Source organism: Taudactylus pleione, unplaced genomic scaffold, assembly GCF_031769625.1.
Source record: "Taudactylus pleione unplaced genomic scaffold, aTauple2 ptg000683l, whole genome shotgun sequence".
Taxonomy (NCBI): Eukaryota; Metazoa; Chordata; class Amphibia; order Anura; family Myobatrachidae; genus Taudactylus; species Taudactylus pleione.
The window spans coordinates 2,379,519-2,397,314 of record NW_028285085.1 but is presented as its reverse complement, the minus strand read 5'-3'; the positions used below and the strand labels follow the sequence as shown (position 1 = coordinate 2,397,314).

Genomic DNA, 17,796 nt, shown 5'->3' with positions numbered 1-17,796 from the left:
TACCCAGCCTTACTCCTGGAGGAATACAGTTTCATGCGCTTCATTTAAAAGTTGGCGCAGTAGTTATTCTTCTAGTGATCTTGATCCTGTGCAATGGAACGAAAATGCTGGGTAGAAGTGTAGTGTCCCTAGGAATGTACTGACCCCAAGTGACCCTGAGTTACACATTACAGCAAACACCATTTCCTATCAGACTGACTTTTGCAGTGACCATAAATAAAAGCCACGGTCAAACCTTGGACTCTGGCATATACTGTATTAACCTTCTCTGGTATTTATTTAGTCATGGAAAACTGAATGTTGCCCTTTTCTGAATATAATCCTTTCAGCAAGTCAGAGTTTTACCAACTGGTGAACAGGATACACTAAAGCAAGGGGGACGAGTATTTACTCATAATGTCATTTACAAGGAAGTCTTTGCACAGTAACTCAGCATCACCAGACATATTGGGCATGTTTAACAAAAAGTGTTCCACGTCCTTTGCCTGGAGTGGACTCTTTACTTGTCTTCAGCACACACTACCGTCCTTCATCTAGTTCACTTTTTCTGTGCATTTTGTGTGCTTGTGTGAATTTGATGTTATTTATTATTATTATTATTATTATTATTCATATACAATAAAATGGATTTGCACCAGGTGGTTTGTCCAAGGAGCAATTTGCTCTTTTTTTTTTTTTCTTTCTTTTGCTCTTACTCCTAACTGTGAACCGGGCAATAAGTGAATGGTAAACTGCTTGATTTCCCATATTTGGAGAAAGGTAAATGTTCACAGATCCTAATACAGTTGTTATTCTGCTCCTGCTTATTTAAGCAGCAAAGCACCTGGTTGAATGGTACCTGTTCATATTAATCTCAGGAGGCATAATGAGAATACAGTGTTACATATGCATCTCACAATGGTTTCTACTCTCATGTGATTAAACACGTAACATAGCAGAGAAAGTGTAAATAAGTTCAGTGTGTGAAATCTCAGTACAAATAGGACCACTTCATAGACCTTGTCCAATTTGCAGTAACCGGAGTGGCCTCACCACTTTGTGTTAAGCCAGTGCACACTGCATAATGTATGCAGCAGTCCTAGATGTTGATCATCTGTTCCCTCCCTTAATGTACAAAGGATAAAGCTATTTATCGCCTGTCTTATTGCCTGATAGGGGTTTCTCTTGGTTACCAAAGGTTAGGACTTGGTGACAGATAATGTTGGGAGAGCAATGTACCTTTTACCATAATGATTTGACCACGGGATCACAGGTTACCTTAAAATCTGTGGATTGTCACTCACTGGACCTTAGCAATTAGACAAGTGATGTGTTTCCATTTGAATATTTACAGAAAAATCATGTGAAAATGAATCCTAATAATTGTGTTTAATGATTGAATCGATGTTTCAGTATAATAGAACGTTGCTCAGTTGGTTATCGCCTTCCAAGCGTTTGACACCTGCTCACGTTGAGTAATAAAAGCTCTTTTTTGCAATGTTTTTGCATTGTGACGCTGTGGTTACATTCTCTGTTGAAGTCTTTGAATGATGCAGATTTCCTGATAGCTGCCGGGAAAGGGATGTAGTTAGCTTGGCAGTTAAATTGTGGACCAGCAGCAGGGGGGCAGCGCTATATTGAACCGACTGATAGTACTAAGTTGTACCGCATCGTCTGTATTAGAAATCTATACATGATGGTAAAGCCTCAATGGTTAAATTGGTTAGGGCGACACGGTCCCGATGTTGCACTGCGCAGTTCTCTCATGCCAACATGTTGGGTGTTCATTCTGCTGTGCCCCCTTTGCTTATCGACATTCTAACTCAGTCAGCTTTACTATACCCGCTTTTAATAGTGCTAAAACATTTCTAACCTAGAAACTTTGATGTTTCTTCCCTCTATCTCCATTAATTTTCTCAATAATATATATTTTTCCCTCCATTGTACAGCTGAGAACAGTTCAGTTGCCAGTCCAGAGGATGGTACAGACAGTCTGGTGTCATCAGCCGAGGTTCCGTACAGTTATATGGGTAACTATGAGTGCATGTTCATGTGTGTCACGTCTGCGTTTGTATAATGGTTTTGTATTTACATGATCTGTATTGAAATAAAAGATAATATTTCTAATACGTGCAAGTACATTACAAGTCTCTTTTTACATACAGAAGTTGGTCAAAATGTACTTTAACGCAGTTTTTTTTTAAATAACTGGGTCCGTGATGAACCACTGGTTAAACAGTTCTCCTATAATTGGCCGACGGGGGCTCAAGTTAAACACAGCTATTCCTGGTACTGTACCATATTGGCTTACAATGGGGCAGATTTAATTGAACGCAAGACGCCATCAGCGGCAGATGTTGCGTGTTTCTCCACCTATTATGGAAGGGTGATTCTGCTCACACCTCCGTAGGCTGGCAGGAAAATTGGCCTCTGTTAGTTAACGCATGGAGGCCGGCATAGTAATAATGGAAACATAGAAACATGAATTTGACGGCAGGTAATAACCACTTGGCCCATCTAGTCTGCCCTTGGCATCACTTAGTCCATCAGTTCTCGACTGCTTCCACGTTTAAATATGCTCGTATGGATCTATATGGCGTTTTTGTAATTTCATTTTATTTTGTGTACATGATATATTAATACGATATTGTCCATATAAATTCCCCGGTAAAATTTTGTATTGTCAGGTTTAATCTGTCTAGTTTTTTCAACCTTATGTATATATGGTTTCATTTATGGAAATAAATCTGGTCTTGTTCGGGCTGCAATGGGATCATTATGTGTAGGGCAGACCACTAATGTACAGTATTATTTCTCATTCTCAAGGTCTGGAGCAGTTCAAACGCCGCTACCTGTCTGCTATCCAGCGGCCTATGAGTGGTATTTCATAGGATTCCAAAAATCTTTTATACCTAATAAAACTTCTGTGGTCACAGTCTTGAGAGAACCAGAGATTGTGTGTTTGTGTGTGTGTGTGTGTGCGCGCGCGCGCGCGGAATATTAGGTGTGGGGTGATATGTGCAAGACCATGGGGGTTGAATGACAGATGTTTTTGTAAAGTATTCAGGGTGGTCATTGGGAGGTTTGGGAACAATGTGTAATGTGTACATTTATTTTTTCATCTAGAACTCTGTGAATATGAATATATGGAGCTTAATTAGCAATAGGTTATAGGAAATAAATGGAAAGAATATCCTGGGTACATAAAGAGGGCCCCTGTCTATTTTGGGTTAGTGGGTTCCAGCCTCCTTGTGTAGAGACAGAGAAAAAGATATACTGCGCTCAGCTAGCAAACATTACTAACGTGCGGTATCTATGAACCAAGTATGGAGTTAATCTATGTTTAGCACGTATGATATGATAAGACAATATGTAACAAATACTTAGTAGACAATGTGGATATTATGTAATAAAAAATGATTTATTTTCAAAGTTGGCTAAACCATATAGAGTGGAAAACCTGCACATGCACACAAACAAACAATATCCTACCAGATCAGTTAGGAATGAAAACAAATCAGCATTGACTATTCAAGGACCATAGGATATGTGTGTCAGAATATGGTAAATGGATAGTGAATATCAGGCCAAGGGGTGATATTACTAAAAGTGATAAGGTGCACGATCCCAAATGAATCTGGATGCTTGATGTCAGTCTTTTAGTCAGAAAGCGGCGTCCCGCTGTAGTGGCAGCAAGAAGTGGTAAAAAGTACAGTCTGAGGTATGGTGCCCGGGATGATCTTCACGGGGACAAGAGTACGGTGTATATGCCGGGGAGCAGTAGCCTCCTGGTTTGCAGTGTGATCCGCTCACCGTGTCAGTATCGGAGTTTGCCTGAATGACCAAGCCGCCTCCGAACTGCAACACCGGGGATGACACTGTGTCCAACGGGAGACTGCCCGGCACCGCCGCTCACTTGAGTAGCGTGCCGTGCGTCTCCCCCTGTGTAACCGGTGACTTACCTGTCTCACCCTGGGATTCACCGCTCCTTCCCCTGCCGGCTATGTTCCTCCAGATGGTAGAGTTGCTAGTAGTCTCCTCCGTGATGTGATCACCTGATCGGTGGTCACGTGTGTTGAATGGGTAATTAATTCAGTGTGGATATTCTTAGTCTGCAGCGCACACTCGTACTGGTAGCCACAATAAAAACAGCAAATGCTTGGATGTGTGGGATAACTCCAACGCGTTTCTGCCTGGATGGCCTTTCTCAAGGAGTAATGTGTTCTGTTCCTGTCAGTGTTAAATAGCAGAGTTTCTTCTCTCTGATTGGTCACATGCACACTGGGAGGGTTTAGAGTGCTAATTAGCAATAGAATAGGCTTGCATCAGTGTAAATATACTCTACACCTAATTCAGTATACGTATTAATTAATAATATATAATGCTACGCCAGTATTCTACCAAAAAGAGTACCCCCATATTAGCAGATACTAGATGAAAATTATAGTAGTATCTGCTAATATGGGGGTACTCTTTTTGTTAGAATACTGGCGTAGCATTATATATTATTAATTAGGACATGTCTTCTGTATGATTATCATATGCATACCCAATTTATACTGTCCCAGTACTTAATGTAATAGATTCTTACCTTTGCTTTTATCTATAATGGACTTAATACGTATACTGCTGTGGATTAGGTGTAGAGTATATTTACACTGATGCAAGCCTATTCTATTGCTAATTAGCACTCTAAACCTTCCCAGTGTGCATGTGACCAATCAGAGAGAAGAAACTCTGCTATTTAACACTGACAGGAACAGAACACATTACTCCTTGAGAAAGGCCATCCAGGCAGAAACGCGTTGGAGTTATCCCACACATCCAAGCATTTGCTGTTTTTATTGTGGCTACCAGTACGAGTGTGCGCTGCAGACTAAGAATATCCACACTGAATTAATTACCCATTCAACACACGTGACCACCGATCAGGTGATCACATCACGGAGGAGACTACTAGCAACTCTACCATCTGGAGGAACATAGTCTGCAGGGGAAGGAGCGGTGAATCTCAGGGTGAGACAGGTAAGTCACCGGTTACACAGGGGGAGACGCACGGCACGCTACTCAAGTGAGCGGCGGTGCCGGGCAGTCTCCCGTTAGACACAGTGTCATCCCCGGTGTTGCAGTTCGGAGGTGGCTTGGTCATTCAGGCAACCTCCGATACTGACACGGTGAGCGGATCACACTGCAAACCAGGAGGCTACTGCTCCCCGGCATATACACCGTACTCTTGTCCCCGTGAAGATCATCCCGGGCACCATACCTCAGACTGTACTTTTTACCACTTCTTGCTGCCACTACAGCGGGACGCCGCTTTCTGACTAAAAGACTGACATCAAGCATCCAGATTCATTTGGGATCGTGCACGCCAGTGCACCTTATCACTTTTAGTAATATCACCCCTTGGCCTGATATTCACTATCCATTTACCATATCCTGACACATATATCCTATCGTCCTTGAATAGTCAATGCTGATTTGTTTTCATTCCTAACTGATCTGGTAGGATATTGTTTGTTTGTGTGCATGTGCAGGTTTTCCACTCTATATGGTTTAGCCAACTTTGAAAATAAATCATTTTTTATTACATAATATCCACATTGTCTACTAAGTATTTGTTACATATTGTCTTATCATATCATACGTGCTAAACATAGATTAACTTCATACTTGGTTCATAGATACCGCACGTTAGTAATGTTTGCTAGCTGAGCGCAGTATACCTTTTTCTCTTTCAATACTTAAGGATCTGGTCAGATATCCTATACAGCAGCTCGCTTGCATCCTATGCCCTCTAGAAATCTTGGTGCGCTACTATCCATTTGTTTTCTTCATAATCATTCCTTGTGTAGAGGTGTACAAGTCTGTATTGTGCAATGTAAACCCATAAGCACAGTAACATGTTTTTCCATATAGCGCTGATAGTGTTTCGCATTTTAGTATAATGTGGCGTTGTTTGCATAGTAATTGCCTATCTATCCACCACGTTTGCATTGGCATTGCCATAATACATATATTGTATGTATATGACTGATATTAAATCTGAAATGGTTTTAAAGTCTTTGTGTGAATCAGGGTAAATGTAAAAGAAGGACTGGAATATTAGAGAAGCGAGACTGTCCTCTGGTTCTCATTACAGACTGTCTAATCGTGCTGTCCGGTGCAGCAGTAATAATACCACACTATGTATGTGCCCCCTGATACTGGCAGAAGTGTCCATCAGACCCCAAATAGTTTAAAAATAAAAAAACTCAAAAAGGATGGTGTAAGGGGGCTGGGAGGAATCCAATGGTTGGCTTAGTCCAAACGGTAAGATTTCTGTGTACATTCCATCTGCAACAAACTAACATCCATCCATGACCTCTTTATTTCAACTAACCTCACCCTTCTGGCAATAACAGAAACATGGCTCACACAATCAGACACTGTCTCTCCTGCTGCACTTTCATATGGCAACCTACACTTCTCACACACCTCCAGGCCTGGTAATTGTAAAGGAGGTGGGGTAGGAATATTACTCTCCCAATCTGTTACATACACAGTTCTCCCACAGGTACCTTCACTCACATTTACATCATTTGAAGTACACTGTATCAGGACTTTCACCCCTTTCTCTGTGCGAGTTGCTGTTATCTATTGCCCACCTGGGCCACCTCAACAATTTCTGGAACATTTTTCTGCCTGACTTCCTATCATCAGACATCTCCACCAGCGTTATGGGTGATTTCAATATCCCCATTGACAGTTCACAATATCCTCATGCCTCCAGACTACTCTCTCTAACCTCTCCCAATGGACTGACTCCGCTACTCATCAGGAGGGCCACTGCCTTGATCTTGTATTCACTCGACTATGCTCAGTTTCTGATTTCACTAATGCTCCTTTCCCTCTCTCAGATCACAACCTTATCACCTCACACTCTCCTCCATTACATCAACGTCCTTGAAATTAACCAAACCTAAAACCCTCAGAAATATATTGATGCTATTAACTTTCAACAACTATCTACCTCTCTACAACAGCAACTCTCACCTATTTCTACATTCACTTCTCCTGAGACTGCGGCATCACACCTAAACCAGATTCTAGAAAAAGTTCTCGATGAAGTAGCTCCAGCTACCCATCACACACCACGTAGAGTTAGACGTCAACCGTGGCATTCTAACCTAACAAGGCATCTACAAAAACTCTCTTGTCAGCGTCAGTGGCGAAAGTCTCATACTCCAACTGACTTCCTCACATATAAGACTATGAACAACTGCTGCTCTGGACACTGCCAAACAAAGATATTTACAATCTCTTATCTCTGCTCAAGCCTCTAACCTCAAGCGACTTTTTAATACATTTAAACTGCTTCTTACCCCTCCTTCACCCAAACCACCTGCTACTATCTGTGCGCAAGATTTTGCTTCCTATTTTAGGGATAAGATTATTGAGATCCGAAATGAAATGGTATGCTCTTCTTCAGCTAGTGACTTGCTCAATTCCCTACCTGAATCCTCTGGCACATTCTCTTCATTTGATCTCACAAACGAAGATGAAGTATCTTCCCTCTTCTCATCCTCCTACTCTATTACCTCTACTCTAGATCCTTTACCCTCACAAATCAGTAAAGCTCTGTCTCTCTCTCTCTACTGGCAACTTTCCATCACTCTTCAAGTATGCTGTGATTACTCGTATTCTGAAAAAACAAAACTCTGGCCCCAACACTCTCTCAAATTACCGTCCTATCTCCCAGCTCCCTTGCCCCTCCAAGCTACTTGAGAGACTTGTCTACACCCGCCTCACACACTTTCTTAACTCCCATAACTTATTGGACCCACTTCAGTCCGGCTACCGTTCCCAACACTCCACAGAGAAAGCACTGACTAAGGTAGTAAATGATCTGGTCACTGCCAAGGCTAAAGGCCATTACTCACTCCTAATTCTTCTAGATCTCTCTGCTGCTTTTGACACTGTTGACCACTCTCTTCTCATACAAACACTACAATCCCTAGGTCTTAAGAACACAGCTCTTTCTTGGTTCTCTTCCTACCTATCTGATCGCTCTTTTACTGTTCGTTGTTCTGATTCTGCCTCCTCTTCACTACCTCTATCAGTTGGAGTACCACAAGGCTCTGTCTTAGGGCCTCTGTTATTCTCAATCTATACCTCCTCTCTTGGCAAACTAATCAGCTCTTTTGTATTTCAGTACCATCTGTATGCAGATGATACTCAAATCTACCTATCTTCCCCAGATTTATCACTATCTGTACTGGTCCGTGTCACTGAATGTCTTTCTCCACAATTTCATCTTGGATGTCATCTCGCCACCTGAAACTTAATATTTCTAAAACAGAATTAATTATATATCCACCAGCCAATAACCTTTACTAAACTGATCTCTCTATCACTGTTGACAACTCGACAATCCACCCTGCCCCACAAGCTCGCTACCTTGGTGTCATCCTTGACTCTGAACTGTCCTTTGTTCCCCACATTCAATCTGTCTCAAAATCATGTTACGTACATCTAAAAAAATATATCCAAAATTCGGCCATATCTCACACAAGACATTGCAAAAACTCTAATCCATGCACTTATTATTTCCCGTATTGACTATTGCAATAGCCTCCTTACTGGTCTTCCCAAAAACAGGCTATCTCCATTACAATCAATTATGAATGCAGCTGCAAGGCTTATCTTCCTTGCCAAACGTTCATCGTCTGCTGCCCCGCTCTGTCAGTCACTCCATTGGTTGCTGGTTTTCTACCGTATTCAATACAAAATACTCTTACTTACATAAGGTTATTAACCAAACCACACCAACATACATCTCTTCACTCATTTCTAAATATCTCCCTACCCGACCTCTCCGCTCAGCACAAGATCTGCGTCTCTCATCCCCACACATTACTTGCTCCCATTCACGGTTACAGGACTTTCTTCGAGCTGCACCCACTCTATGGAATGCCTTACCACGCACAATACGACTTTCCTCTAGTCTCCAATCCTACAAGCGATCCCTGAAAACTCACCTCTTCAGGCAAACGTATCAGATCCCAGAACCACCCACATAACCTTCATAGCCTCCATATGTAATTACATCCCCTTTCACAGTCCACACACAACCTCACACATCGTCTTTCTCCCACATCCTCATGACATTTGGCCGACATTCCGGTGTAAATGGATCATGCAGCCAACCAAGAAACTGTGCATTCTGGCTGGACCAAAATACAATATATAGCACCTATCCTTGTGTATCAATGCCTATTTCCCTATAGATTGTAAGCTTGCAAGCAGGGCCTTCCTACCTATATATCTGTCTGTTATTACCCAGTTTTGTTCTATTAATGGTTACAATTGTAAAGCGCAACGAAATATGCTGCGCGATATAAGAAACTGTTAATAAATAAATAAAAATAAATCTTCATCCATTTAAGTAGTGATATACTAAAAATAATATATATTAAGGAGCTAATGCAGAGAAGGCTGCAGGGGTAAAGTGCATCCACAAATATATAATGTAATTACATGCATATACAAAGCTTCTACTGTTGCAAGATGCATGCCGGTCAGCACAGGTAGCGTATCTGCCCTGTATATGCCAGGCGTGCCTCACATACACTTATGCCAATGATTTTAACCATATACTTTGCTAGCAAAATACTTGCTTACTTTTAGGCACCAATAAAATTCACAAAAACCTCTCTAACACAGCATGAATAACTGTCACATGTATGCTTAACACAATAACTTCTCTAACACAGCATGAATAACTGTCACATGTATGCTTAACACAATAACTTCTCTAACACAGCATGAATAACTCTGTAACGTGTGCTTAACACAATAACCTCTCTATCACAGCATGAATAGCTCTGTCACGTGTGCTTAAACACAATAACGAAAGCCTAATATATGCCTGAGCAGGTTGGGTTCAGGATGCCGGCACTCTGGATCATGCCAATCAGAATCTTGACACCGGCATCCCGACAGGGTTAGGATACCGACCCCTACCGGTAGGGTAACCTAACCCCCAGTCTCTAAACCTAACCCTCCCCTCTCTAATCCCACTACTTACTGTTGGGATTCTGAATGGGTGTCGGGATTCTGGCACCAGCATTCTGGGCACCGATAACCCGCGCACTCCGATTATCACTACATCCTGCCTGAGCAATAAGTAAATCCTCTATCTTCATCAGCGGGTCACTTGCTATCGGCCAATAACAGCAGTTCGCTATTGCTGACAACCATCATTCTCTTCACTACCTGTGCATTCTGACCACCCGCAAATAATACGCCTATCTCAGATGCATATGGTCTGTGTTTTGGTCAGCATGTGTCTGCTATTGTGCCTTTCCCTCCTCCATTCTACTTCTCCAAGTGCAAGTGGTCATAAGAGCCAGAATCACGTGAGTTATCATAGGCCTATATGTGCGTATTTCCATTTCTGGGCATGCTGTAATCCATTTCACATAAGATATGGGCCCTCATTCAGAGCCGTACGCTCTGAGCAGAGCGCACGCTCTGAATGAGGGCTGCCCTCCATAATTATGGAGCGTCCTCCTGGACGCTCGTATAGCTGTGGGTCACCACCCACAGCCTATACGAGCGTGCAGTTTGATGGCCGCGATGGTCTTGACCATCGCGACCATCGCCACTGCGTGCTGGAGCCTGCGGTTGAGTTTTTCAACCGCAAGGCCCGGAGTGATTTTGGCTCTATCAGAGCCAAAATCACTCCCACTGGCATCACTAGTGATGTCAGTGGGCCGGCTTCTGACGGTAGGCGTTCCCTTGGGAACGCCCCCATCAGGGAGGCACGCCCCCGGCACGCCCACCAAAGGGGGCGTGCTGTCAATCAACATCGACAGCACGCCCCCTTTGATCAGACACAACGAGCGAAGGAAAGTCCTTCGCTCGTCGCGTCTGGCGCATGCGCATGACGGAGCTCCCGCCGTCGTGCGCATGCGCAGTGCACAACATCGACCCACTTGCGAGCGGACAGCCGCTTGCGAGTGGGTCTGAATCAGGCCCATGGTACATAATCTTACATAGTACTCCCTCTGCATCAGCCCCGAGGTGTATAGTATTGTAACTGTAATTATATAGTAGCATCATATTGGATGAGTTTTATGTCGATATTCAGGAGACAAACTGACATAGTGTAATGCAGCCAAGATCTATGTGTGATTCAAAAGAGCAACTGTAGGTGAGGAACGGGACTATATTGATAGTATAGAAGTAAGGTCAGTGATGCACACTTTTGCCATAGCTATCTCAGGGCACCCAAATTCCATCTTCAATTCATGCTCTAATTTGGTTAATTGGATGATCACCAGCCTTTAAAATATTGTTACTGTCTGAAAGGGAGTTTTGGAATATTGAAGTGAAGTGACAGGATGGATAAATGATGTAATGTACTGAACAGGGGGTACAGACAAGAGTGGTGTAGATGCAGAAACACTTTTGTGACCTCTCTACAAGGTTGATCAGTAAGTTTAGGCAAGAAGTTCACTGAGTACATTCTTCATATTTCACATTTATTGTAAATTCTAGAAGCTAACAAAGCATTTACCTATGTAATAATTCTACAGCAAATGTTTTGTTTTTTAGTTTTCTATTAGAAAGCATCGTGTAGGTCTCTTTGTCTGGAAAGATCCTGTGTGGCTGTCTGATCTATGTTATCCTGCTATATATTAGCGCTATACCCAGTACTGGGCTAAAACGGCCAAAGCTCACTATATGCACATCATATGATTACACAGAGCAGAATAGGCATGTATTCATGGGGGGGCGATGGCTTTCAGGTGGGCCAAGTTCTTTACATCATGTGATTCTACAACAATATTTCTCAGTCCTGCTCTTCCAGGCCCTAGTACAGTACATGTTTTCCACATATACTGTGTAGAGTTCAGGTGCATTAGTGACAGATTAATTTTAAAACGTCCAATGCTAGCTACTTCCCCAGTGATCCTGCGGGGAAGCCTGGAAAACATGCTCAGAAATGAGGGACACTGGGCTGAACCAATCTCCCTCTAGTGTAAGCAGTGAAAGGAATATAGGAGTGAATGTGAGTGGCAGTAGTGCGTTTCCTGTGTGCGACACGTCCCTACGCTCTACAAAAAGAGATGGTAACTGGTGATTTCTCTCCACAGACAGATCTCTTGAAAATCTTGTGTCTCGTCCACGGTTGGAGTCGCTGAGTTCTGTAGAGGAGGATGATTACGACACACTGACTGACATAGAGTCTGATAAGAACGTCATCAGGACAAAGGTGAGCTGAGCAGGACCATGGTAAGAGAATTTATGGAATGAGCTCACATTAAGTGGCAAACCCTGCCAGCTATGTTCTCACAGGTTGCACTTATCTTGCAGTAAAAGCAGAAGTGCAGGTTCCTTTTTCAAAAAAGTGTATTGTGGGCGATTTAGAAAAAAATTTTCACTTAGGATATTTTTTTTATGGCTTAAGTTTTCAGTGCACTGTTTTAGTATTAAGATAAAAATGAAATAAATATGTTCTAAAAGAAAAAGGATTTCTGCTTACGGAAACCTGATTTGAATGCAGAGCATTTCTTTTTAATGCCTATAGCCGTATTTATTCAACCCCTCCCCCTAACAGCCGAAACACTGATATCCAAGTATAGCACCAAGGGGAATGAGGGGAGCGCACTAAAAGTGCCCTGTCTACCCTGTTATGTCTTCAACTAGCTTAGGGGTACCTCCATTTGAAAGACAATCCCCTCTGTAACTATGTGACCTTTTAGTGGCTATTGTCTGGTATCACCCAGTACTACAGAAATACTAACTGAGCCAAGGGATGGAGGTTAGTGCATGTAACGTACCCAATCGCTGCCATCTGGGCACCTACACACGCTTTGATACACTTGTTGGAAGGGGAGAGTCCTCTCTTTCAAACAATATTCCTCTAGTTGTTGTCTTATGGTCACCAGACAATGACACCCTACACTTTAAGTCTAGAGATGGGCGTTTCCATTGCTCAGATCTCCCCATCCTGACATCTGTACACACTGGGGACCCCTCATTTGATGCGGTACTAATTGATCGCTTTATATGTCTGGCCAGATATCACAACTGGGCAGGCTTTTTTAAATTTGCCCGACTAGTTGTGATGTCGTTATCGTTGGTTCCTGCTGCCAGCATAACTGGTTGGTTGGTCAGTCACTATACACACAGGCAGGTGTGCATGCTATGGTATACAATCGGGAAGCCGGCTGCCATATCCCGGCGAGGGATGAAATGCCGGGCATCTAGATGTAGACGCCTGACATTTCCCAGACGCCGGGAGACCGGCGCCCGGCATTCCGATCGAAGGGATGCCGGGCGCCGCGAGCGAACAGCCGCGGGGGGGAGGGTTAGGGTTAGGCACCCCCCCAGGAGGGTTAGGCTAGGTGGGATGGAGGGTTAGGGTTAGGCACCCCCCCGGGTGGGAGTTAGGGTTAGGCACCCCCCCCCCGGGGGACTTAGGTTTAGGCAGCGGGGAAGGGGGGATTAGGGTCAGGCACTTGGGGGGGGGAGATTAGGGTTAGGCACCCCTAAGGAGGGTTAGGGGGTTAGGTACTTACCTATCTACGATAGGGATTACCAGCGCTGTCGGGCTACCGTTGCCGGGAACTCTGCTGTTGTCGACCAGGCGTTGCCGGGAATCGAACCGGCGGTATTTCATACTGATTCCCATGCTATATCTTTCACATATATCACATCTGCTGTGCTGCACGGTCAACACAATATATCTGTTAACAACATTGTTCACAGATATCTTGTGTGTACGCATCCACAGATGCAGTGTATACCCACATTAGTAGTTGATTCAGAGAGATCAACCACTTGTTCCGGGAAGCTGTATATGTGTGTGATTCCAGAATGAGCACAGAACCTGACAGCGTTCTGATTTGGAGTTTGTTGGATAATGTTTGGCACAGAAACAGACAAATCTCAGGTGCACAACTCCAAATTACTGATAATATATTAATGCAATAACATTTTGCAATCAATAGAGGTTTTTAGCATAATCATGGCCAAGGTTATGGGCCTACCCACTATATCCAGGTAACCTCTTTAGGGTAGGTCCCTAACACGTTACCTGGATATGGTGGGTAGGCCCATAACCTTGGCCATGATTATGCTAAAAACCTCTATTGATTGCAAAATGTTATTGCATTAATACATTATCAGTAATTTGGAGTTGTGCACCTGAGATTTGTCTGTTTCTGTGCCTGCAATTAGTCTAATCAGGTAGCACCTCTGATTTATATATATATTCAGGTTGTGCAGTCCAGGAATCTTTCCTATATACTCCATTTAATGTGCTTTATTGCACACCTGAGGGAAAGGAGACGCCCTCAGTCTGGATTAGCACCCCTTCCTTATTGGTTTAAAAGCATGGAGTCTGTAATGTATATGCACTCTAGTATTAGGCACAATTCTAGGTAAGTCCTACATGTTATATACTGTAGTGCAACTTTGGTTCATTTTTGGGGAGTGGGTCCCCCTGGATTGCTTTGGTTGATCTGTTTCAGGGCACCGCATATAACACATTTTTCTTTAATAACACATTTTTAACCCTTCACTGTTTGTTTATTAAACATGTACCTCACTTTTTTATTTTCATTCTTTATATGCAGCTGTGGCTGCTCTTAACTATCTCTTTTACAGTGCGCTTTTCTTACTATGGCGGTGCCCTGGGGCAACTTAGCTGGGATAGTTTGGGGGTGTCGTACGCTCTGGATTTGAAACCTAGTATGTTAGGGACCTACCCTAAAGAGGTTACCTGGATATGGTTGGTAGGCCCATAACCTTGGCCATGATTATGCTAAAAACCTCTATTGATTGCAAAATGTTATTGCATTAATATATTATCAGTAATTTGGAGCTGTGCACCTGAGATTTGTCTGTTTCTGTGCCTGCAATTAGTCTCATCAGGTAGCACCTCCCATTATATATATTCAGGGTGTGCAGTCCAGTAATCTTTCCCATATACTGGATAATGTTTGGACATGCTGGTGACCACTAGTGGTCTGAAATTATGGTCATCTGCTGACTGCGCTGACACAACCTTATGTGAACAAGCCACTATGCTCAAGTGTGTGCATTATGCATGATGAACAATTTGACTTCTAATAAAATGCGCAAATTATGGTATATTCCAGTTTTCCCAGACGGTGTCTTATCTGTGAGCTATGTATATTTCCTATGGTTATTAAACTTACTGCCATAGCTTCAAATTCCCATTTTATCTTTTTAGAAGTATTTATGTGTTGCTGACCTAGCCAGGAAAGACAAGCGTGTGATCCGAAAGAAGTACCAAATCTATTTCTGGTGAGAGACATCATATATATATATGTACAAGATCATGGTGTATGTGTTAAATACGTTTTGGCAGTCATGGGGAAAATGAGCTGCAGTTACAAGTTCCCAATGCTTGAAGTGATTGCCAAGTAATGACTTCTATACCAATGCACCATTTAAGCCTACTGCTTTGTGGTCTTCCCTAATAACCTTTGTATAATTTCCCAATTGTATAAACTAATCTACCTAGATCATGGGCAGACTCCACTTTTGCTAGTAATGGATGTCCTAAGTGCTTGGAATCCCTGGTGTCTCTTACTGTACAAGTATAGAAACAAATTTGTGGTGTAAACTAAATCTATCTATCCTTTGGCCTGTGTGCATGTTATATTTACTATACGATATGTCCGATTTCCTCAGCTGTATCATATTTATTGAAAAAACATTATTCTAATTTAGAAAAATCAATTTTGAAACTAGCACATCAGTTACTTGGGAATAGGTCATTGTAGTTGTTATTGATGATAGATAGAGATAGAGATATAGATATATATATATAAATATAATCACAAATTACGTTTAAAGGAAGGTGCCCAAAAATATATTATATCACAACAGGTGTCTTTTTATTTGCTTACTCCATTGTTAGATAAATATTGTCGTTTTATGTGGGTTTGTACTGTAATACATGTATTAATACTGTAATAAATGTCATTTACTTTTATGTTGTGTTTGTCATTAGCCTATTTATTTCACAGTTCTTTATTTTTTCAAGTCTCAAATGTTTTTAGCCATTAATATTTACACTAGAACAATATTTTTAAGGGGATAGTTGTACTGATCTTGTTAGAGACAGTAACTTATCATAGTAGCACATGTTATATCGTGGTAAGGGAATAGAGGTACGTAAGCATAAATCACAGACTAAGGGGTACATTTCATTAAAGGGGGGTGAGACAGCACTATATGTAACAAGTCAGTTTTTTACTAGTACAGATTAAAACTAGGGATGTGCAGGTTCGGATTAGTTCGTATTTTCCCGCCAAATTCTGATTTTTCCCGCCAAAAATCAGGTCTCAGAAAGAGGCAAAACATCATCTTTCGTGGACAAACATCATCTTTCATGGACTTTTGTCCAGGAATAATGATGTTTGTCCATGATAGATGGCGGGAAAATCTGAACTAATCCGTGCCTGCACAACCCTAATTAAAACATTAAAGCAAATCAATGTTGCTTTGAGGGCCAGATATTGTACCAGTCCTTGTGCACAGTTTTTATACAATAGTGTTTTATCAGAAATGACCACATTTTGCTTTATGTTCCATGTAGCCTATTATGCACTTATGTAAGCATGCGTGTTAGCTTGCTGAGAATCCTAACTAGAGAACATCCAGTTTCCTAAGGCCTTACATGTTAGCAACCCAGATAGTGGGATTCTATGTCCTCATTCCTTTCCATCTTCTTCTGCCTGTGCACATCCTAATCTTCCTTTTTCTCTTGTGCAGGAATATCTCCACAATAGCGGTGTTCTACGCCCTGCCTGTTATACAGCTTGTTATAACTTACCAGACGGTGAGAGAATATAACCACATTTATATCGGTATTATTAGTGTATCGGTGCATCTGAATGTCACATTAATTCTCTGCTTCTCTGCAGGTGGTGAATGTAACCGGGAATCAGGACATCTGCTATTATAATTTCCTGTGTGCTCATCCCCTCGGATCTCTCAGGTACTCTGCTCTGTGGGAATTGCGGCACCTTGGCCAGTAGGCACCTGGAGCCATTTAGAGTTGCACACAAGTCTGTTATGCGGACAGATCTTGCAATGGTTTTCACACTGTGCATGCTCTATAGTCCAAGAATATGCAACTAATGAATATTCAGAGCTGGGTGTAATTGGCAGCGGGAACATAAGTGTCCAGAGGGCGTGACGTGGGTGTGTAGGTGGAATTGCAGGCTATTCAGAGATGAGTTTATGCAGAGATTTCTCTGATTTCCGAGGTACAGCTGGTGCAAATGATAATGAACACAGTTACTTCCACAAGCACAATTATAGGGGTGGGCCGTGTGCATAGATGCAATGCAACTCTGCATGCAAGCGAAGCTCCACATGTATTTCTGAGCATGCAAAGTGGATCAGGACCTTTGCTAGCAATCAGTCTGGTCAGCCGGATTGTATAAGCACTAACTGTGTGGGCTATCAATAATATTTAAATGGTACCGTAATAAGGTAGGTATAAATGATGATAAATACTAAAACTTATTGCTATAATATGTAGAAATACAGGCATAGATCCTAATCTATCTCTAGCTATTAGTATCAGGGATGGCAAGTCTGAGTGTAGCTATGAGTAGGGAGAACTAAATGTATCATAGAGAATGACCTAATCCCATATGTGACTTGGTGATTTATAAAGAGATGATGAAGTTTCAGTAGTAGCGAAACGCATCAGAGTGTTCACCCAGCACTATTGTATTTATTTTGGACCTTGTTGATACCACGTTGCTTTATCTGGCCTAT

General features: G+C 42.2%; 1 protein-coding gene across 2 annotated transcripts in view; it reads left to right on the top strand.

Moving 5' to 3' along the window:
* Positions 1–17,796, top strand: part of SIDT2 (SID1 transmembrane family member 2) — a 60,979-nt gene that overhangs the window by 31,180 nt on the left and 12,003 nt on the right. For both annotated transcript variants that reach the window (XM_088456004.1, XM_088456003.1), the window contains 5 exons: positions 1,929–2,009; positions 12,123–12,241; positions 15,230–15,303; positions 16,780–16,846; positions 16,932–17,005. In XM_088456004.1, coding sequence (XP_088312130.1) covers positions 1,929–2,009; positions 12,123–12,241; positions 15,230–15,303; positions 16,780–16,846; positions 16,932–17,005 — 415 coding nt within the window. The remainder of the gene's footprint in view (positions 1–1,928; positions 2,010–12,122; positions 12,242–15,229; positions 15,304–16,779; positions 16,847–16,931; positions 17,006–17,796) is intronic.